Source organism: Colossoma macropomum, unplaced genomic scaffold, assembly GCF_904425465.1.
Source record: "Colossoma macropomum unplaced genomic scaffold, Colossoma_macropomum, whole genome shotgun sequence".
Taxonomy (NCBI): Eukaryota; Metazoa; Chordata; class Actinopteri; order Characiformes; family Serrasalmidae; genus Colossoma; species Colossoma macropomum.
In genome coordinates, this window is record NW_023494799.1 from 1,571,845 (window position 1) to 1,595,923 (window position 24,079).

At 40.4% G+C, this 24,079-nt stretch overlaps 1 protein-coding gene across 1 annotated transcript; it reads right to left on the bottom strand.

Moving 5' to 3' along the window:
- Window positions 1–4,383: 4,383 nt before the first annotated feature.
- On the bottom strand, window positions 4,384–23,351 carry mfsd8l1 (major facilitator superfamily domain containing 8-like 1). The gene is made up of 12 exons (XM_036587402.1): window positions 22,920–23,351; window positions 19,705–19,890; window positions 18,964–19,026; window positions 18,409–18,528; window positions 17,202–17,281; window positions 15,711–16,011; window positions 14,628–14,701; window positions 13,473–13,686; window positions 12,570–12,692; window positions 10,437–10,567; window positions 9,450–9,539; window positions 4,384–5,049 (listed from the first exon to the last, which is right to left on the bottom strand). The coding sequence occupies exons 1-11, from the start codon at window positions 22,993–22,995 to the stop codon at window positions 9,465–9,467; spliced, it is 1,443 nt and encodes a 480-aa protein (XP_036443295.1). The 5' UTR covers window positions 22,996–23,351; the 3' UTR covers window positions 4,384–5,049; window positions 9,450–9,464.
- Between the last annotated feature and the right edge of the window lie 728 nt (window positions 23,352–24,079).

Consider the following 24,079-nt stretch of genomic DNA (forward strand, 5'->3'; position numbering starts at 1 on the left):
GTTTTTCCTTGTTTGCTTTTGTGTATGAACGCATTTCTCTTTGTTTAGAAAATGTATATAAATAACCTCGTCTTGTAAACTTCTTTACGAATGTTTCTCCAGACTATCGCTTTAACCAGCACACTCCTGACCTCTCACCAGTTGTCTTGTGTGTCCCCAGGACAACGTCGCGAAAGTTCTGCAAAGGTCAGGCGCCCCGTCGGGTCAGGAGCGACCCAAACAAACCGAGGCTGAACGGACTGTAACCTTTAACGGCATCAGAGTGAATGTCCTGAACTGCCGCTCTGCGTCTCCTCAGACCCTCTGCTCTCTCAGAGCCTTTATCACCTCCATTACTCCAGAACCTCCTCGCACGCCTCCACAGACACGGCCTTTCACCGGATCTCACACCTGCGGCTTGTGGCACGGCCTTGTGCATAATTAAACACGCCTAGAGAGTGTTCCTGAGGCTCTGACACTCGTCCACTTCACAGCTCTCAGATTAACGGCCATTTATATGACCACTTTCGCTAAGAGATTACAGCGAGCTCCTCACACCGCAGTAGAACCTGAATATTTCATCACAAAAGAGCCACTCTAACGTCTCAGATGGGTCCGATGAGAGTGTTCGCAGGTAAACTGTACTCCAGAGAGCGACAAATGCGGATGTAGAACGTGTGTGCATGGTTGAACACACTGTTCACGACACAGTTTCAATCTCATTTCTGCACTATTTTTGATGAATACTGCAGTGTTTAAAGTGGGGGGGACAAAAGTTTGGAAACAACATATAGTAGTTAGTACTCACCTGGAACACTACTGCGCAGCATTTAAAGGGGAATTAAGCCCTATTCGAGCTGGATTAGTATTACCTGCGAAGGGGCTGTAATTTGAGCGCTTGCCGACGAGCTCTGTGAGTTTAATCCAGTATGAATCTGCCATGTCTGTCGTTTTTACAGTCGGCTCAGTAAGAATTCCAGAGTAAATCACCTCCTATAATCCTCCAAACTCAGAGCTCCTCAGTAACAGCAGTCCTGCTCCAATCAGCATCTCAGCAACGCAATAACAAAACTAGCTAATAGAAAACAGATGAGGCTGAAGTCGGCTTCCTATTCGAATTTTCCCATTTCACCTTAAATTTAAGGTGGAACAAGAAAATTCAAATGATAATGATGAAATATCTCGAAAGCTCCTCTTCAAGGCAGTGCATTTTCTGTCTTTTTGGGGAAATTACGGAGATCCTTTATCCCGTACGAATCGGTCAATCACATCACACACTTATTGTAATACTGGACGTCCTCAGATAATACTAATCCAGCTCCAAGAAGGCTTTACACTCATGCTTCAACATTTCTGCATAATTAAACAGTTAAGATGTAAACAGAGTCGTTCAGAGTGGTTTGGTGTGAAACGCTCCGTTCTAGAGAAACTTACAGAGTCAGAATTGTTCACAGTGGTGGTGATAGGAACCAGATTTTCCATCATCAACATTCCATATAAACTCAGAAGACTCGTGTAGGTTCACTGGTGGTTCTGGATAGCCTTCCAATGTTCCACTGGTGTTTCAGTGTCCAGAAGTTCAGTTTAAGGGCGAAAATGAGGGTCACCGTCAATGTTTTGAAAATAAAGACCGATTGATCGTCAGTACAACGTCTTATTTCATAAAACATCTTGTCATCTTGCAAATATGGACGTGTTCATAAATGCTCAACTACTGCTTTCTGAAATACACTATTCAGTGCTTATGTGTGTGTTATGAAGTCCTTATGTAGGCAGCCTTCAAATAAAGTGTACTGAACATTTCAGAACAAACTGCTTTGGGCAAAACTACAATCTTAAATTTAGTAAAGAGAACGGTTCTATTTAGAAACGGAAGCTTTAGCACAAATTCTGCCAGGACGACTCCAATGCTACGCCGCTGTAAGAAGATGCTGTAAGAAGCTGCGCTGCTTCTGCGCTTCAGTCCTGCGAGGTTGGCGCTGTGTTGGTTCTGTTTTTGGCCGCAGAGTAAGATGGTAGCGGCTGCCACTCAGTGTCACTGCGATAACCTCCCCGCCCGCCGCGGGCAAACAAACACCGCCGTCACCCAATCCTCACAGCGGTCGCCATCATGGGGTCAACTGGCGGTCACTGCTCGGATGAGCTAGCAAAAAAAACGTAATGCTGCACGCTGGATTTTTGGCTCTCGCTGCCCAAAATAATTAAATAAATAAATAAATAAACCCCCCCCTCCCGAAAAGCAATCCCAGAGTTCATCTGAAGTTCACGCGTCCACTAGGGTAGCATCAGCTCAGCGGAAAAAAAAATTGTCATTTGTCTCGTAACCTGATTTTTTTGGGCGATGAATTCGTCCGACGACGATCACTCCAGCCGCGCCACGTGACGCTTCCTAAACTCCTGACCCCGATCGGAGGGTCAATGTTCGGTCAGAGAGATCCTGCAGGCCACAGGCTGGTCCACTAAAGCGTACCCAAAATGCCCCCAACGTTGGCTCCGTGCCACACTTCCATTCCCTCGCTCACCCCCCTCCCCCCAGCCCAGATTCCCAGAGTTCACCGAAAGGCCACCGAAGCCCCGCCCTCCGAAAAAACGTCACTTTCTGCTCCGATTTTCACAAACGTCCCCGTCGCACGTCCTTCCGCATCAAATCACAGCTCAAAAACAAAAGCGCTTTCTCTCGCCGGGCCCGTAGAGGAACGTGGAGGCACAGCGCCCCCTGCCTGTCACCGTGGATACAGCTGGAAAAATAAAAAAATCTCTCAAATTTCATCAAACTGAAAAAAGTTTCAGAAAATGACTCTCATTCCTAAAAACACCCATTCACTAATATAGTTACTATATCTGGAGGTGCATTACTGCCCTACGTCAACAAGTTATGTTGAGAAAAGTTATCAGAACTAAAAATCAACCTCTGTATTCACTGTATTTTTCCCACCGTCTCTCTCTCTCTCTATACCCACACAGATATATATATATATATATGTGTGTGTGTGTGTGTGTGTGTGTATGTATATGTATACACAGTGGGTCCAAAAGTGTGAGACCAAAAGTGATGTTTCTATTTTGCATATTTTCTATTTTCTTTTCTAATTTACTGGAAAGATTTTTATTACAATTTCTATTATCAGCATAATAATCTGAGTAAAACATAGAATGTTTGAAATTTTATCATGAATTTCAGAATTTCTTAGAATCTGTTTATGTCTGCTGTTACTGTAAAAAGGCCTTAGCATGTACGATATATATGGAATATTTCTTCTTAAATTTAATTACCATAATTTTTCTTTGTGTTAAATTTAAAAAAATTCTAAAATGTTTTGTTGTTCATTTCCAAGTTTAAATGAAACACATGCCGTATATTTTTTCTGTCTAAAATTGAAAACTACATTTTGCTATTTTTTTAGGAATACAAATAAAAGAAAAATATAACAGAAAAAACATAAAATAACAAAAACACAATATATACACACATTTCATTTTTTTATTTTAAAATGTTATTAACACTAATAAAAGTTCATTAAAATATTATGTCTGTTACTAGTTTCATTATCATGTAATCATCTTAGTAGTTTTTATTGGCTAATATTTCTTTAAATATTTATTTATTGTTTATTAATCCTGATTATTTAAACAGAAGTACCAAAATAATTGCAATAATTCTATATCAATTGTAGTAAATGTATTAAAGCTGATATTGCCCTGATGATGAGCTACAAAACATTATAATGATAAACATCTTTCATTATTATAATGACACTGTTATATATATAAAGAACAATTATTAATATTTACATTTTAAATCATGTCATTTTTCTCTATTCATATTATTTCTTATTTGTGCTCTTATTTAAATTCTTATATTTCTATTCTTTAAAAAACCTTGTGGTATTTTATATTTAAGCATCTTATACTGTTAAAATACGTACAATCAGACTAATTCAAAAGCTGTAATCTGTTAAAATAGTTTTATTATAAAAATTGTGTAGATCAGTAACAGTTATGTTATTTTAAATGCAAAACAAACAAGGATCACATGTCTCTGAATATAAAGTCAGTGTTAGTGTATCCTACAGTAAACGCAATGTGTATATTTCATAACAACATTTAAAAATAAATAAATAGCTTTAAATGACAGCAATAAAAATAATCATGTTCACCAACAGTAGAACTGCAAACAGAACTGAGGTACAGTTTCTTAAACATATTTTAAAAAATATATTATAGATTTTACTTTATATCTATCTATCTATCTATCTATCTATATATATATATATATATATATATATATATAAAGTAAAATATATACAAATTAAAATCCATAATATAAAAAATAAATTACAATCCACATCAAAAATCAGACAAAAAAATCAGTTAAAGGATCAGATAATAATAATAATAATAATAATAATAACAACAACAACAACAGTGAGGTGTTATTATTTAAACGCTTAGATAATTTTATAAATAATAATTGTTTATACCTGACTCTACAGTAAGCCCATAATTTTACATGCGGTACAGCAGCGCCCTCTAGAGTCCGTCAGCAGAACTGAAGCTACTGACTAGACTGTTTACTGTTATTGATGAAACTACACAGTTATATCTTTGGTGAAACGTGTTATCTCTGCACATATATTGAAATAGTGGTATTAGTAGTTATGGTTAGTATTATCACGTTTTAAATAACAACAGATCTTCCCGTTACATTCTGCACAGTGAATAAAACTACTGTAAAACAAAATACACCAAAAAATAAAGCTACAAATCAAACCAGACCTTTAAATAAATATCTCCACCATCAAATACCAGCTCAGCTCAGGACGTTACAGCTTCCACTCCAGATTCAGTGCGTTTAGATCAAGTTAATAACTGAACGGGTGTGTCGTGTTGCAGAGTGGACGGTCCAGCGCGCTGTGAGCTTCATTCAGCAAAAAACGCGTCTACTAAAATTTCCACAGGAAATAAAGCAGAAATGTGCATTAATTTCACAAAACGTTAGCTTCTCAAAGTGTGTGAGGTGCTTTTTTACCGCCGCGTTCTTCATCGGCAGCTCACGGACGACAGCCCAGTCTGAGAACAGAGAAAACAACAAAGAAAACAGTTTAAATTTCACAAATTTTTAATGATGGAAAAGAAATATATTCAAAATTTGACGGTAATTGTGATATAATGCAGAATATGACAATATTCCAAGTAAAGTAAAGTGACAGAAGTCAGTAACTGTGACAGAAAACAAGTGTTTTTTTATTACAACAACCAGTCCTGTCACAATTATTACATAATCGTCAAATCGTAATTATTAGAGAGGATCAAACTGTCTAAGCTGAGTGGAATCATTTTGCACAGTCTAGTTAGATTTCACACGCATTTACAGAACTGTGTGCTCTGGGTCGAGGCTAAAAAAGTAAACAAAAGAAAGCAGTAAATGCATCACTGAGATATTAACAGTGGTGGACAGTAACTAAGTAAATGTAATTCATTACTGTACTTAAGTAGTTTTTTCGTATCTGTACTTTACTGAAGTTTTTCCATTTTGGGTGACTTTTTACTTTCACTCCACTACATTTCAAAGTCAAATATCTCACTTTTTACTCCACTACATTATGAGAAATCTGTCGCTCCTTTTGGTTTCTGTGTGTATAAAAACATTACATGTCAAAACGAAAGAAGCACAAAGCAAAAACACCAATCAGGGCACAGCGGTCACTTTGTTTTGACCTGTTGGTCATACCGACCCAGTGCAGCACACAGTTCAACATCAGTGCAGCAGAGTAAAATTCTGGGAGAGTCTATTCAACATAAATGATGAACTAACCTAACTTTGTGTAAACAGACCACAATATAGAAATATGTACTCATATGCAGTTGTGACTGACGTGTCTTTTTTCTCAATTTATACAAACACATTTCATTTTATAGTAAATTAGTTTTGGCTAGTTTATGTTTATGAACAGAGACCTACAGATGCAGTTTAGTAAAGGAAACTCATTTGTGAATCTGAGTTTAAAGTTTTTATTAAACTGAAACTTGTAACTAAGTTCAAATAAATCTTAAACTGAAACTTTGCTTGTTTGTATGAAGTGATTTCAGAGCCACTCAGTTCTACCTGATGGAAACTGTTTGCCTTCAGTGTTTTGTGCTTATGATAATTTTAATAGACATCAGCGTCACTAATTAATGACTCTATTAAAAGACTGGTTTACCAAGAGAGACACTGGAGTATTTTCACCTAAAATGAGTTGATGAAGCGAGTCTTGTTATAAATATGATAACAGGACATCAAAGCCATAATTAACCTTTTAGTACTTTACTTCTGAGGGAGGAACTTCTACTTTTACTGGAGTAATATTTTACTTTGGGTGTCTCTACTTTAACTCAGGTACATGATTTGTGTACTTTGTCCACCACTGGATATTAAGAGGCTTATTAAAGCAAAAAAAAGCTTTATATTCGAAGTTCCACAGTTGTGCGCACAGTATTGATTAAACAGTGCAGTCAGTTTTAGCTACCAAGTAAACACAGCTTGCAAGGAAGAACAATTTAGGATCGTATTTCAATAACTGCAAACAATAAACAGGGAAAGACAATCAAAAATCGCAATTATTTATAAGACAATCGTCAGAAAAAATTTCAGGATCTGACAGTCAATACTAACAACACGTTTTTGTTAATCAATAACCCTCCAGTTCATTTGTTCACTTCAAATTTACACACATAATGTCTTATAATTTTGCACTTAGAAATATGAACAACAATAGGGTGCTTCTATATCTATAAGCATCCCAGAATTCATGAGTTGCATTCATAAGTATTTTAGAAAGTATTGTGATTTTGGTCTCCTAATTTTGACTCTGGTTGGATTGATGGAGGCCTCATTCATATGTTGGTTTTAGTCATAACTGTAGCTTTGACTTGCCTTTAGAAACGAAATCAAGTACTTTGAGCAATTTCACTTTATATCGCTTTCAGCCATTTGTGCATTCGGTATCCCAGTCCGTATAGGTTTTAGGAGGTCCTTTACCTATACTCGTTAGGAATTCAGTGTTTCGACCTTTGTTGCTGCTTGGTTGGATGTGGCTCCGCTGCACTTCAAAGTCACATCATTTATTTTGCTGCTTTCGGTTCAGGAATTCTGCCAGGGCTTTGAACGCCTACATCATAGTGGTGATGTGGTGTGAGTTTAGGGCCTTTTATACAACAGGCCTGATTCGGTCAGTAAATCTGACACTTGTCAGTAGGGTTTTTTGTAGAGGAGACCTGATTCGGTCAGTTAGTCCGATACTTGCAGTAGGATCTGCTTTTATAATGGGTAGGTCTGATTCGGTCAGATGACATTATTTCCAAAGTGTCCTCCATGTTAAGGTCTGATTTGGTCATTTGACATTTGTGTGTGTTTTTTCAGCCTTTGTAGGGTCAGGAAGACTTCGTTAGTATGTGCGTTCCTTGTTTGCCCTCGGAGAGACTAGTTCTGGTTGCTCCTGAACTGTGTTCATTTGGTATATTTAGGATATGTAGTGGTATTTAGTTTTGTACTTGTTTAGTCTGCCTGTGAAATTTGAATTGATCTGTCTTTTTCCTGCTCTATTAAAGTTTGATTAGCCTAATTAAAATTTTATCTTTAGAATTCAGATTGTAGTATTACTTATAGAGTGACCTTAGTAACTGTATAAATTTGTGGCACTGCATACTTTGTGTTATGAACCTAACATGTTTATTCTTAAGGGTGGGGGTGTTACGACCCCTGGTCATAATATACCCTTTGTGTGCCTTGTGCTGGCATTCTGCTTTCCCTGTTGTGTGTCCCCTTATGTGCAGGTACAGGATTGGCCAGACGGGGGCGCACGGAGGTATAAGAGGTCGCCGAGCCACCGTCTTGGGAGACGTTCAGGGCTCTCTCCCCTCTGACTTGACCTGGAAGAACACCTGTCCAGACCAGCCCGGCACTCTTCACTTCTGTCTGCCTCGCTTTGCTGCTGTTGTTAAAACTGCGACTGTTTGCGCTTTGAGAGCTTGGGGGAAGTTGGGGGCGGGTGCCATGCTTTGGTTACCGTTTCTCCTGTTTAAGGTGGGGAGTTAGGGCACCTGTATGTCTTTTGTTTCTTTTGTTTTCAGTTAAGTTTGAAATCATTAGTTGTTTTGTTCGTTATTTTGGCGAATGCTCGTCCCTGAAGCCATCAACCCAGCTTGTTTGAGCTTTTGAAGAAAATAAACCCGTCATTTTCTGATTTAAATGGTGTTCGGTGTCTGGTCTGGCAGCAGGTCTGGGGGGAGAGCCCACTCTCATTCTCTCTTACGGCCGGACCCTCGACCGGGTCGTAACAACATTGATAGAAAGAGCCTGACAGATGTTTATCGGTACCGTGTTCCAGATATTTGGTGCATAAAAACAGAACCTCTCCGTTCTGTTTAAGCTTCATACATGGAATATGGAGAAGCAGCACTAGAAGCACTCAGAGACGTATTAAGGTGCTAAAAACGTTAAGAGATTTAAAAACCAGCAGTAAAATTTTCTAATAGATTCTACAGGAAACATGCAGCCAGCGCAGTGTCAGGTCAAGTCAAGTCAGTCAAAGTTTATTTATACAGCGCTTTTTACAGCAGGCGTTGTCACAAAGCAGCTTTACAGAAAAATCTGAGTCCGAGCCCCCATGAGCGTCGCCAGTGGCGACAGCGGCAAGGAAAAACTCCCTCAGAGCAAGAGAAAGAAACACTGAGAGGAACCAAGACTCAAAAGGGGAACCCATCCTCCTCTGGTCGACACCGGATAGCAAACAATAACAAGTAAAAATACCAGTGAAGCTAAGCTGCTCTGATATGATCCTGTTAATGTTCTCGCTGCTGCATTTTGCACGAGTTGTAGTTTGTTTGTTGTGCTTGTAGGACGTCCTGAACGAAGCATTAAAGCAGTCGAGAAAAAGCTGTCATGTGAAATGTAACCATGATGTTGTTCTTTGTGTTATCAGTCTGTGTTGCTGTAATACACAGAACTTAGACCAGGTTTAGCTCCATTATTTGGAGATGATGGTTTAAATGGCAAGAAAGTCAGTCATCATCAGCGCATTAGTGGTGTGTTTTTCATAGATTGCAAAAAAAAAAACATAATTTGTCAATATTGACTGACAGTATTAACCAACCGATACACTGTTTGGGCTCTAATGCTAAAACATGTCTTTATAATCTCAGTAGATGTCTGACCAGGGCAGATCTGACTGCATGTAAACAAACTAATGTTAACTGGCTATTAATTAATCTGTAGTCCTTTTTTTTTTCATGTGCAGATTATTAAAAGAGGTGTAACCTCTGTCTAATTAATGAACATATATATTTTGATTAGTTTGGAGTGGTCACTCAAACTGACTACTGTTTATAAAGGTTTTAAGAGTTCTACAGGTCAGACCTTTACAGGTGACACAGATAAACTACCCCAGTACAGTGTATCCACGTCCACCTGTGTCAGCGGTGGTCAGTACCTGTGTGAATGCGTCTCATTCCTCTGAGTCGTCTGCGTGTTCCACCGTGGGGCGCTCCACCAGCCGCTCGTAGGAGAAGGCCATCATAATCTGGGAGAAATTCACAAAACGGCCAGCAGAGGTCAGTGCAGGTTCACAGTCTAAAGACCTGTAATCATGTTCCAATGAATTTAAGTGTGCTTTTAATTCACACACACACACTCACTCACACACTCACTCACACACTCACTCACACACTCACTCACACACACACACACACACACACACACACTCTTTTGAGGTCCAAGACTTATATCTGTTAGATCTAATTTAGATATACATCATAAACTGTATATACACATGCAAAAGTTTGAACACCCCGGTCTAAGTGAAAAGAAGTCAACACGTCCTACAGGGAACAAACTATTTCTATTTATTGCTATTTATTTATTATGGATTTAACATATTGGAAAAAACATACATCAATTTTTGCACAGACCAAATTTTATATTTTTACAAATTTTTATATTTTATATTTTTACTTCTTATGTTATTTTTCCAATAAGTTAAATTCAGCAAATAAACAGTAATTGTGCATTAAAATGTGCGGACGTGTGTCTCTGTAGAGGATGTGTAACTTATTTACACTCAAAAAAACCAACAACAACATGAAATTTAACCGGGGTGCACAAACTGCAGGATATGCTAAACCAGCTTCTAAGACTGAACTTTGGAGGTGTGTCTGCAGATTCTTTGAGGAACTGAAAGTGAGTCTCCTGAACAGAATGGAAGCTGGAATAAAGGTGAAGAGTGACTCACTGAACACTCAGACAGCTGAGATTAGATTTAGCTGTTGAGGCTTCTGTGGAATTTTCTGTTAAATATATCTTTTCTGCTTTTTTCCTGATGCTGAAAAATGAATAACTTGTACTTAATGGTCGTTTTTAATAGATGAAGGGACTCTGACTTTTACACAGTACAGTGTTTCCCTCTTACAGATACACTTACAGTCAGCAGTGCCAGCAGAGCCATCATCACCCCGAGCATGACGTAGAGGCTAGAAGTCAAACCTCCTGCCCAGAGTGGACCCAGGATGGTGGCCAAGCCGCCGACAGACCGTCGAACGCCGTGACTGAAACCTGAGCGCACACGAGTTTAAGCTTAGTCAACAAAATCAGTGAAAACTGAATAAAATGACTGGATAGGAATAGTTCTCATCAGTTTTGGGGCGTTTTCAGCTGAGCTCGTTCTGATATCACAGAAGGCTGCAATATGCAAATTCACCATAACCAATCACAGTGCTGCTTACTGTGTGCTGTGAGCATCCTGACCAATCCAGATAAACTTCTGAGAGTGTTTTAATGAATGAGGATGTTCATGCAATCCTCAAGTAATGAAGGCTAATCTTTAACCACGTCCCCTTAAGTGTTTTTAAAAGGGCCATATCATCGAAAACAGAATTTCCCTTGGCTTTTTGAACTAATGTCCACTCCTGGGCAAAAAAATGGGTCAAGCTAGAAATGGCAAAACATTAAGCTTTTAATAGTCTTAACAACAAACAGACAAAGTAACTCAAGGTGGGATATTTTCTTTCTTTTGATTTCTGTAAGTGTTGTTGTTTAGTGTGTGAATGTTCAGACAGTCTTCTACAGAAAGAAGAGTCAGTATTGATCCACTCAGCACTGACGGCTTCAAACAGCTGAAAAACACTGCTGAGCTGGTTTGGGTTTAATGTGAGACCAAATATTCACTATAGGGTTTAAATCTGGACTCTGACCAGCCAGAACCATCAGTAACAACATCATATTTTGGGCTTGAACCATTTTTTTTGCCCAGGATTGTAGTAGGTAAACACTTAAGGTTTCAAAATGTGCCGTTCACTTCCCAGTACACATCGTCCATATATTGAAATTAACTGCACAAACAGCCTGTTTCAAATTCACTGTATCTGTGATGTCACAACACATTTATATAGCCATACATACACATCCAGCTGTTCACTAGGAATACACAATCATACTGAAATCATATTGTGACGGCCAATGTTTGCTTTAAAAATCATTGGTATTGGGCCGGTGCTTAGATTTGGCTGAACTTGCAAACCGATATTTGATTACGCATTTAATGTGTGCCGAAAGTGCGACACAGCGTTTAGGCGACGTTGGCAGCGCAACAGTAGGGCAGCTAAAGTGTGTCCCACAGCACCGCGCCCAAGATTTAACGATACGGACATGTAAAATATCGGATTCCAGTATCGGCCTAGAATTCCCATATCGGTGCATCCCTACTATTCTCCCTACAGCAGTTCACACTTCAGTTATAAGGAGTGTTTCTGCTCTCAGTTCTTTCTGAATGAGGAACAATACAGGGCAGCCAATCAGAGAAGTGCTCATTTACATACATCACTCTTAAAGGCTCGGAAACCCTCCGTTCACACCGGCAGCAACTTTCTGTCTCTTGTCACCCAAATCGCTCATCGCCTTGGGAGTTTCTGAACTCGAACTGACCATTGGTTGCCATGGTTTTACTGATGCCAAACACAAATAACGTGTTCCCGCTAAAATACAAATCCTGGTGAGAAATCGTTTGTGTGCTTATTTTTTTTTTTATCCCCCTATCTGTGCAGTCAGTCTGTGAGGAAAACAGTGTTTGGTCTCTGTTACTGTCTATCTGCGGCGAAAGCACCGCCGCCATTATCCCACCTGTAGTAGGAACAGTTTCACAGCAGCAGAGATGAAGTGCGTACTACGCTGCTCAATGCTCAGTTCCTATTGGTAATCTCCATGTCACTTCACCCCTAAATTTGCATAAAGTTCAGCTCCACTCAACTTTGAGTGAGTCACTGACTCCGCCCACTTTGCTCCACCAACAACTGCGCCACCTACTTTGGCGGAAATTGCAGCTCTCACTGAAAATGAAGCACCTCCGACCGCCTTGTCGAATCGCGTCGCTGCCGGTGTGAACGTAGGGTAAGGAATGAAGAGAGGTTGAAAAATGGTCATATAAATAGGCAAACATCATAAGTTGACCCCAAGGGGGGGAAAACTAAACTCAAAAAAAAACACAGAAGCTGTATTCCAATCAGAACATGTAGGACTACAATCTCAGTACTGGTGTTTTGTTCACGCTGTGCAGTCGTACCCTGGGTCTTCTCTGCTGTGATTTTGGAGAAGAGGGACACTTGGGCCACGGCTACAAACGGCAAACCCAAAACCTGGAGGAACACCCCGATGATGAACTCTCCTAATTGCCACGGGAATCCACCTAAAGCAGAGGAACAGGACGACAGTCAGAAAGGAAACGCAGGACTGTGTTGAAGTCTTAGGCAAACTGTTTAAAATCATTTATCTGGACAGTTTGTGTGTTTTTGCTTGTAAAACCCCCAAACAGCAGCATCGGGCACTAACCCCATGCAGCAAGCCGCTAACAAAGTACTTTTCAATGATGAAAAGGCAACGACAACTAGTCTGCTATTTTTTGAATGACTACTCAACCAATAAAATCACAACAAATTAATAAAAATAATACCTGTGGCTAATTTAGCTGCTTATCTGCTAAAAACGTCCATGCAAATTAACACGAGGGCAACTTTGTAATTAACATTTGAGCACTGCAGTGCAGCCATGTGATGATATGGAAGCTTATTTCTGCCAGGTAGGGGAAAAAGGCTGCACTAAATAGTGTGTAAAAGATTGTGCACCACCATTAGAAGTGCATTCATTAGTGTGGTATGTAAAGTATAGTAGTGCACAGTTTGGGACGCAGCCAAATCATTTTTATCATCTTATTCTAGTTCAAAAACTCATTAGGTTAAAATAATTACTTATTTTCTGGAGATTTTGATTTAGTAGGTCAAAATAATGAATTAACAATTAAAGAACAAGTTATTATAAGCCTAGCTGGTAACCCCGATTGTGTCCAGTGTGATTTTCATTTGCTGGTCTTTTGGAGTTCCTTTTAGTCAAATATAAACATTTACGAGTAACGGAGACCCTGATACACTTACACACCCGTTCGCAATCCACAAACACAGAACTAACTCACCCTGAGGGTTTGCGAGGAAGATGAGGCACCACACGCAGGAGATGTTGCAGAGGATCAAACCGACGGCCAGCACCACCCTCTCGGCCACTCTGCGGCTCAGCCAGCGCACAAACACGAAGCCCGCGATCACCTCCACTCCACAGACACAGTACATTATACTGTTCTCCAGCTCTCCAAAGTTAAAGTACTTCTGAGTCAGCGGAGTCACCATCGTCTGTTAGACGGGAAACAAGAAATATCGATACAATAAAAATAAATAAATGAATGAATAAAATACACAACAGGAAATTTATTGTGTCCTTTAGTTCTCTTTATGTAAACAAAACTGTCCTGATTAATTTCTACATGACAATTTTCCAGCCTTTCTTTATTCCCCCCAGAATTAAGCTTTTTTTGCTACTGTGCCTTTAAGTATATGTAAATGAGCTTTGTTCTGATTGGCTTCCCTGTATTGTGCCTCATTTAAACAGCAGTCCAAGCTCAAACACTGCTCATAGCTTCAGCGTAAGTGGGCCGGGGCTAAACTGCAGTAGGCTGAATGGGCGGGGCTGAAGTACTGTAGGCTGAATGGGCAGGGCTAAACTGCTATAGGCTGAATGGGCGGGGCTAAACTGCTGCAGGCTGAATGGGTGGGGCTAAACTGCTGTAGCTGAATGGTGGAGCTAAACTGCTGTAGCTGAATGGTGGAGCTAAACTGCTGTAGACTGAATGGTGGGGCTAAACTGCTGTAGACTGAATGGTGGAGCTAAACTGCTATAGACTGAATGGTGGAGCTAAACTGCTGTAGACTGAATGGTGGAGCTAAACTGCTGTAGACTGAATGGTGGAGCTAAACTGCTGTAGACTGAATGGTGGGGCTAAACTGCTGTAGACTGAATGGGCGGGGCTCAACTTTAAATGTTGTTGCCATGGGAACACAAGAAGAAGACAAAAAGCACCGACTCCTGGAACCTGTTTAACTACATATTTAACTCTTGTTACATTTCAAACCATGTTATTTGGTGCCCCCCTCTCTCTCCTAACCTAAAGAATGTCATTTACGTCAAGTGTATGTCAATGTCAAGTTTACCCATGTTTAAAGTGTCCAAATACTTTTGTTGCACCAGTGTAGACAGATATACTGATGTGAATGTGCAGGTTCATGTTCATGTTCACCTCTAGTGCCGTCTGGTTGAACAGTGTAATGAACTGCGCTGTAAGCAGCACCACCACCTCCTCTCTGAGGAACTCTACAGTTAGGACAGAGGACGAATATGTAAACAAACAAAAAAATAAACAAGTATAAGGCCCAATGACAAAGTTTTCAAAATGACGTTATTTGAAAATCTTATTAAAAGTGACGATATACATTTTTATATCTGCATATATATTTGCATTTATATCTCTGTGTATTTTCTATCTTTAATATATTGAGTGTTACCAAAGCTTTAATGGCCTGATTCAGTTATTAAACTGTGCTGGTCTGGTTGCTCCACCTGACTGACTGGTTGCGTTACCTGACTTTTTAGACTAATTTCAAATTAAACAGGATCTACTTAGACACCCGTAGAAACCTTTGATCTTCAACTTGAGTTTCTAGTTACATTTTGTCAAACAAATAAGCATCATAATAATAATTTACACATTTTCATGGTTCTCCTGAGGCCAGAACACCTGACATGGTAAACAGAACCGTTCTAACCACGACTCAAACATCACACTTTTACTAAATCTGTGACCTTGGTGTTACACCATGAAGGTCACTTGGGGCCTTCTTTATGATGCAATGCCCTGGCTCCTCTTTTGTAAAAGCATGTCAAAATAAAAGTCCTTTGTTTTTGGATGTGCTGGCTGACATTTGAAAAAATAAGAACTTATAGACAAAAGTTTCTCAGTGAGTTGGGCACTTTTAAAGTTACACCATGACTTCTATTTTAAAATTTTAAACCATGCCAAACTATTTTATTTTGAATTTTATAACAAAAGTGCCTTTTTTGATAGTTTACTTAGTCAACATATGTGGTTGGGCGGTTGCACCACCTGACATTTTTAGACTTTTGGAGGCAAAAAGAAACTAAAATGAATTTTATATGGATGCACTGAAAATTGTTTCACACAAAAGAAACATTGTTGAATAATTTGAAATGTAATGTACTTATTAAATTATTTTTTGGTAAAATAATGGACTTGGACACAAATACATGCACGTCATGTCAATGACCCACAAATAACTGGCATGCACAGTGAGGCGTCTCTCACCGCGGCGTACGCTGAAGTGTCTGAACGGGCTGGACTGGCTCTGTTCCGGTGGGGGTGAGGGGGGCGGCGAGTTTTGGGGCAGGTTGCCGTTAGCGACGGGCTGCACTCTGGGTGGGGGGGTGGAGAGCGTGCCATACGAGCCAGTGAGGTCATGGGGCTGGACCAATGGACGGCCTTCATCATCTTCCTCTTCTTCCTCCTCCTCCTCCTTTGCCGGCCCCCTGCTGGTCTGCAACGGGACGTCCCAGAACATCAGCAGGACCACCAGTTGCAGGAGCAGCCAGAGCAAGCACATAAAAATCTGAGAAATACATCAGACAAACATAAAATATCATCAGGAATATGCATGCAGTATAATAATAAACATACAGCAGGCAAAAATTTTAATTTAAAAATGTTCATAATTTTTTAGCTTATGCCAAAGAAGAAATGACAAGATTTTTCTAAAACTCTTGCATAATTAAGTAAAGATGTAATCAGAGCGGTTCAGAGTGGTTCAGAGTGGTTTGGTGTGAGACGCTCTTTTCTAGATAAACTTCCAGAGTCAGAACTGTTCACAGTGGTGATGATAGGAACCAGACGTCCACCTCTAAAAGCTCCCTCACAGAAAGTTCCTACATGAAATGGTTATGAATTCACTGCCTGATGACTGAGACACTGTTTTATGATAGTTTAGAGAACTTAAACTCCATTCATGGTGGAGGGATACATGCAGGGCGCTGTGAGGCAAAATAGTCCCCGAAGAAAACTTATTATTTCAGATTTTCCACTATTTTCCATCATCAACATTCCATATAAACTCAGAAGACTCGTGTAGGTTCACTGGTGGTTCTGGATAGTAAATAAAATGTCTATATTTGTGTTGTAGTCATGGCGACCCCTGGTTCCCATCACCACCACTGTAAGAGTGCAGGACGTTAATGAGCACCCCAACATGAAAATTACATTCAACAAATAAAAACAATGACAACGTAATTTGCTGTAATTTGGTTGATGCTCTCTAACGAATGGCTTTTTGATACAATACATATTTGATAAAATCCATAGTTTGATATATCATTTAAATTGAATCAGCTCAATAATGACTATATTGTAGTGCTAAAAATAATGAATATATAACACTGCAAGTTGTGAAGAGTCTGGGTAAATGTGGTTACCATGGAGACGAGCTGTATTCTGAATAAGAGGGAGATAAATAGACATCAGTTCTCTCTGTGTAGTGTGGATGAAGATAACTGGTGAGGTATGTTGGTGGGAAAGTGGATCTTTCTGTCAGCTGTGGCTGAACAGTTGTGTTCGTATTTCTATGAGGGGCCTAATAAAGACTTTAGGGGCTCCGGTCACTGCTGCACCTATTTAGACGAGTGCATCATTTAGTGCATCACTTTGCATTATTCTAAAATGTGCATCAACAGTAAAAATAAAGAAAATAACAAAAAAAAGTGTCGTCTGGCTTGTCTGTATGTTCACTCAGTGGCGTCTCTGAGTTACCCCGGGTGCTGTGTACTTGTTGACCACGAACGGTCCGAGCTGGAAGTCACAGAGCCTGAGGAAGATGTTAAAGGCAGGACCTGCAGCAGAGCACAAAGACATAAAGCATCAGTACTGTACACACATAGAGATAACAGGCAAACAGAGAACGAGAGAGACTGGGAATTAATTTCTAACAGCACAGTGTACACAAAGAGATATAAGATGACTTAGTTCATCAGTTTATTCACTCAAATTTATTCACTCAGATCAGACAAGACATGTTTGGTCCCATATGGAAAAAAAATATATGGACATGTATTTTTATGCATTTGAAATACATTTGAAATACATTGCAATTGATGCTGAAATACATTCCAAACACTAAAATGTATTTCTGAGTATATCGTCATATTAACCAAATATATTTTAAAACACATCTATTTTAAAATGTATGGGTAAATAGTACACATAGGACTGTATCGTACAAATAATAAATGTATGTAAATGTTTATCAAATCCATCTGAAAATGTATGAAAATATCCAGAATCCTGTCTGATGCTCTTCACTGTCTGATACCTTTAGAGATGAATTTGTGTTCCAGTATCTTCATTTTAAATCTGATCAAATGATCCTTTAACAGGACAGAAGCGAGTGTTGTGGGTATTGATACTCTGTGAAAATGCAGTTATGATCTGATATCTTGTTTATGTGAAATACATTGTGTGTGAGAGTCTGACTGCAGACGTACATGGTTAATGTAAAGTACAGTGCAGATCACAGAAGTCAGTACGTTTAGTTACATCTGGAACCTTCATTACACACAACTCAACACAACACAACATAACAAACACAAGTAAATGCATATTCATACACTGCAAAAATATATGTGGTAAATATATTTGGAATATATATTTTTTTCCATATGGCCTGTCTGAAGTTTGCTTCTCTAGTTTTAGCACTGGAGCTATGAGGCTAATATAGCTAAGAAGCTAATATCTCACTAACCAGCATGGTGCTAACTGTGGGCCTAAATCATCACATACTCGCCTCAAAGCAGGTGGAGCTGTTCAGTGTTTCTAACAGACTTGATTACGTGGTTTCTGACACTGTATGACTCACTGATATCTATAAACATGGACTACAGCAGAAAGAGAACAACAGTAGTGTCCATTTTTATAGCTAACAATGTGTTTAACAGTTAGTTTAACAGTCTACTGCACTGACCGATCAACAGGCCAGCTTGGCGGCAGGCCATGACAATAGCGAATATGGTGGAGCGATCCTCAGGGGCCGTGTTTCTGGTCAGGAAACCGAAGATAGATGAGCCAGCGCCGGTCCCAATCCCTGCCACGACAGAACACTGTTACCACTTTTACTAAAGTTCTGTAAAATTGAATGGTCAATATCTGTTTTATTCATGCAGGTATGTAACCATATACTGTACATATACTGTATTTTAATGCTGCTGTTATTAATATATAAATAGAATATAATAGAATGTAAAGTCACAAAAACAGTGATGACTTTTATTTAACAGACATTTGCACTAATTTTAATGGTTATTACTCTTATTGTTATTCCAAAACACTGTGTGTCAGAATAACCGGCTGCTCAATTATAGTAAATTACAGTAAAGCATTTCTAACAAAAGCTGTAATTTACATATTTTTACCATCACAAAACACACTTTTACTAATAATTAACAGGTTTTAGCTGTTTTTGATCTTTTTTAAATTCTACCAAAAGCAAAACAATGAAATTGATGAGCATGAGCCTCACCTGCAACCAAACGACTGCTCAGCAAAAGCCATTTAGAGTATCCTATAAAATACATGAAATTACCTGAAACAAAGAGAAACAGGGAGTAAATTAGGAACACAGCAAAAAAAAAACACTGCAAAAATTAGTATCATGTCAAGTAAAACTGTCTTAAATATAGTCAATAAATCTAATATTTCTCCTGTTGAGATTGTTGTAAGCATATATTAAGATCATTTTAAACACCTCGCTGGACTGAGAACCAAAAATATCCAGCCAACAGTGTCCTGTGGGCAGCGTCCTGTGACCACTGATGAAGGACTAGAGGATGACCAACACAAACTGTGCAGCAGCAGATGAGCTATCGTCTCTGACTTTACATCTACAAGGTGGACTGACAAGGTAGGAGTGTCTAATAGAGTGGACAGTGAGTGGACACAGTGTTTAAAAACTCTAGCAGTACTGCTGTGTCTGATCCACTTGCACCAGCACAACACACACTAACACACCACCACCACGTCAGTGTTACTGCAGTGCTGAGGATGACCCACCACCAAAATAGTACCTGCTCTGTGGGGGTCCTGACCACTGAAGAACAGGATAAAGTATGCAGAGAAACAGATGGACTACAGTCTGTAACTGTAGAACTACAGGGTGAAACTATACGGTCAGCGGAGCTGATAAAGTGGACAGTGAGTGCAGGTACAAGGAGGTGGACTTAATAAAGTGGCTGGTTGGTGTGTGACTCCAGTGCGTACTTACCGACTATTTCGAAGCAGTTAGCGAACAGTATGATCTTTTTGGTGGTGCGCGTCCTGTCGGAGATGAGGCCGAACAGCGGTCCACAGAGCAGGCCGCTGAAGCTGAAGGCGGACAGACTGAGGCCCAGGAAATACGACGGAGCTCCCAGATTCTGCAGGTAGCGCCATATAGTGGGCAGAATCACCGCTGAGGAGGAAAGAAGAAGATCATCTAATGAGCCATCTAATGCATTTCAAACAATAACCAGATGTACCCAGGTCCCCCCCGTATGGTCAGCCAAGACGAGTTTGGTGTGCAAAATCTGCTTCTTTACTTTTGCAGTGGAGGTACAAGGCTAATGTAGCTAATGAGTGGAGATGATGTTTTTAAAAAGGCCTTGCAACGCATGAAGAACAGTTTCTGCGTGAGCAGAGATAAGCTCCCTGGACAAAAAATTAGTCACCTTGCGTTTTCAAGATGGTAGTAACTTTGGCCTCCAGCAGATGGCGCTGCACGAGGTAGACCAGGCTATAAACACCTACGGAGTGTACAATGGGATTTATAGATTGAGAAGAGGTGGTACAATGCAGTGAATATCACGTTCGATGTGTCGAAAATGGTTCGCAAAGCCGATGTTAACAACTGGCAAAAAGGAAATCCCAATCTACAGGAAATTCTCACCAGAATTGTGGTCAAAAGACGAAACTGACGGACAGGAACCGCTGGCGTGTTTCACAAGTCAACGCAGGTTCTTCACAACCAATTTCTGAGAGAACACTCCACAGGGAACTGCATACCATGAATATATGGAGCAGAATGGCACGCAGGAGGCCTTTGCTCACTTCTGCTCACAGAGTTGCCCGGTTTCAGTGGGCGAAGAGACACAAACACTGGACTGTTCATGACTGGAAACGTGTTATCTGGTCAGATGAATCAGGTTTCTGCCTGTGTATGAGGGATGCTCTGTGTCGTGTTCATCACAGACCTCAGGAAGCCTTCAATGAAGACTGCGTGCAGGTGTGGTTCAGGCTGGAGACTCTGTGATGTTCTGGGATGTTTTAATTACACAGAAATGGGTTCTTTGCTTGAGGTGACAGTAAATTCGAACCACAGTGCCGACACTGAGCTGCTGGACAACCTTTCGCTCATCATCTCACTGAGGAACAGCCTTGTGACCGGAAGGTTTGATCCCTTGAGCCGACAGAACTGAAGTGCCCTTGAGCAAGACACCTAACCCCCAACTGCTCCCCGGGCGCTGTGGATAGGGCTGCCCACCACTCTGGCTAAGTGTGCTCACTGCCCCCTAGTGTGTGTGTTCACCAGTGTGTATGTGGTGTTTCACTGCACGGATGGGTTAAATGCATCTGAAAGGCCCATCCTACATTTTTATTGGATTATTTTATTCTCTCAGATCCACTTATAATATTTGTTTAGCATTATATAGTAAAAACAGCCAGAATTCATTTTACATGAACAGTTTTATTGCTTTTATCCCTGTTTTCTTACTGTGCCTTTAAGACTGATATATGCAAATGAGCCTCTTTCAAAAAGCAGTCCAGGTTGAAACACTCTATAACTTCAGCCTGAATAGGCGGAGCTAAACTGCTATAGGCTGAATAGGCGGGTATATGTAAATGAGTTGGTTCTGAATCAGTCACGAAAGCTTAACTTCCATATATGCACAGGAAAGTGAATGTTTAATGATCAAACTCTTATTTAAAGGAATAAAGAGAGAGAAATTTGGTTTTCTGTGATTTGGGCCCTTTAAAGACTTTGATCGACTATATGGAGAAAGACTAAATTAAATGAGTGTCTCTCATTTTCCGTCCACCGTCAGTGATGAACACCAGGCATCTGAGTGCAGCCTATGAGAGTAAAGAAGGCGGGGCTTATGTCATGGACACACCCACACTCAAATGACTGGGGGGTTTTTGCTGAAGGGTTTATAAACTGTAGTGGTTTGTGAGGCTGTTTCATTCTTATTGCTTCATGCTGAGCAGAGTGAATGAACAGCACCACAGACAGCAGAATATTTTCAATAATTCAATTTATGAGGAATTTACCAGCCGTCTGTGGGTTAATATATACATCTGTCTCCATTTATGTCAGAATTCTAGCAAGATAAAGCTCATGACCGGCCACTGTCCACTTCAGCTTAATGATTTTAGGAGTGGACTCTGCACTGCAGTCTCACTCACAGACAAACACATGATTAGAGTTACTGCATCGATTTCAGCTTCCTTAAAGTTTCAGATTCCACAGCTTATGATTTATTACACTATACTTACATTTTACAAGTAGACGGTATATTTTCAGTTGAGTTTGATGGTTTAGTGTCAACCAGCTTGGTCATAATGGTCAACCAGTTTGGTCATGGTGATTGATTAGCTTTGTCATACTGGTCAATTAGCTTGGTCATGCTGATCAACCAGCTTGGTCACACTGGTTCACAAGCTTGGTTATACTGGTCAACCAGCTTGGTCACGCTGGTTCACAAGCTTGGTTATACTGGTCAACCAGCTTGGTCATGCTGGTTGACAAGCTTGGTTATACTGGTCAACCAGCTTGGTCATGTTGGTTGACAAGCTTGGTCATACTGGTCAACCAGCTTGGTCACACTGGTTCACAAGCTTGGTTATACTGGTCAACCAGCTTGGTTATACTGGTCAGCCAGCTTGGACACACTGGTTCACAAGCTTGGTTATACTGGTCAACCAGCTTGGTCATGCTGGTTGACAAGCTTGGTTATACTGGTCAACCAGCTTGGTCACACTGGTTCACAAGCTTAGTTATATTGGTCAACCAGTTTGGTCATGCTGGTTGACAAGCTTGGTTATACTGGTCAACCAGCTTGGTCATGCTGGTTGACAAGCTTGGTTATACTGGTCAACCAGCTTGGTCATGCTGGTTGACAAGCTTGGTTATACTGGTCAACCAGCTTGGTCAAACTGGTTCACAAGCTTAGTTATACTGGTCAACCAGCTTGGACATATTGGTTGATCGCCTGGCCACACAGGTTCATTAGCTTGGTCAAGCTGATCTATTACTTCGGTCATACTGGTCGACCAGCTTGGTCACAAACTCAAAGATACCCTAAACTGCTCTACAAGCTTGACCAGCTCCAGCTCCAGCCGGCCAGTCTGTTTTTCCCAGCTCTACTGCACATTCAGCGTTAACAGTATGAACTGGACTCTCCACACAGACTGAATCAGAGATGGAGAGCGTGTTAAACTCACCGTATTCGATGCCACTCATTAAGAAAACGAGCCCGATGGTGAAGAAAGTGAGTCTCCTCCTGCGCTGAGGATCCATTTGTGCTCAGAACGAGGAGGCGTCCATCATGGAAATAAAGGTAATGCAGGTGAGCAGGACATCTCACACACACTCCAGCCCTGCTGCCCACAGGGACACACAGCAGCGGAGTGGACAGTGTTGTACTGACCCTGTCCAGCAGCTCCAGCAGCCCGACTGACTGACCGAGTGTCTTTAAAGCTTTAACCGCGCAGCCGCCTCACTGGACAGTAGGACTCACTGACGGACAGCAGCAGCTGCTCCTCTCTAGAGAGCATATGTACTCAAAAAAGGAGAAGAAGAGAAAGGAAAAGAGGAGAGAAAAGGAATAAAACTCCTGCAGGAACTGCAGCAGCAGAAGCAGAGCCGCAGGTAGTGGGAAGCACTTCCGGTTGCCGACACGTCTCTCTCTCTCTCTCTCTCTCTCTCTCTCTCTCTCTCTCTCTCTCTCTCTCTCTCTCTCTCTCATTTACACTTAGACTCCACCGCCGTTTCTCTAAACTCCACAGAACAAGCACTGATGCTCAGGAACACTGATGACTTCAGGCTTATTATTTAAAGGGGAACTCCACCAATTTCTCAAATTTTCTGAATAATTGATTCATTGAGTCATTCAGAGTGGTTTGGTGTGAAACGCTCTGTTCTGGAGAAACTTACAGAGTCAGAACTGTTCACAGTGGTGGTGATAGGAACCAGACGTCCACCTCTAAAAGCTCCCTCACAGAAAGTTCCTACAAGAAATGGTTATGAATTCACTGCCTGATGACTGAGACACTGTTTTATGATAGTTTAGAGAACTTAAACTCCATTCATGGTGGAGGGATACATGCAGGGCGCTGTGAGGCAAAATAGTCCCCAAAGAAAACTCATTATTCCAGATTTTCCATCATCAACATTCCATATAAACTCAGAAGACTCGTGTAGGTCTCAAACATTTTAAAAATTTCAAATTCACCCCAAAATGTAAAGTTTTTCGAACGTTCCTCCCACCTTCATAATACATCATCAGCAGTGGCTGAGTCTTTAAACTGGACAATAGCACTGAATGCATTTTTAATTTTGGCTGGAGTGTCCCTTTAGAGGCACATTAACATAAGACAGCCTG

Coding starts and splice junctions, on each gene's coding strand:
- mfsd8l1 (XM_036587402.1), bottom strand. CDS start 22,995: ATGGATCCTCAGCGCAGGAGGAGACTCACTTTCTTCACCATCGGGCTC. Junction 17,282..18,408: donor CCAAGCTGGCCTGTTGATCG/GTCAGTGCAGTA, acceptor GCTCTGCTGCAG/GTCCTGCCTTTAACATCTTC. Junction 10,568..12,569: donor CACAGCAGAGAAGACCCAGG/GTACGACTGCAC, acceptor GTGTGCGCTCAG/GTTTCAGTCACGGCGTTCGA.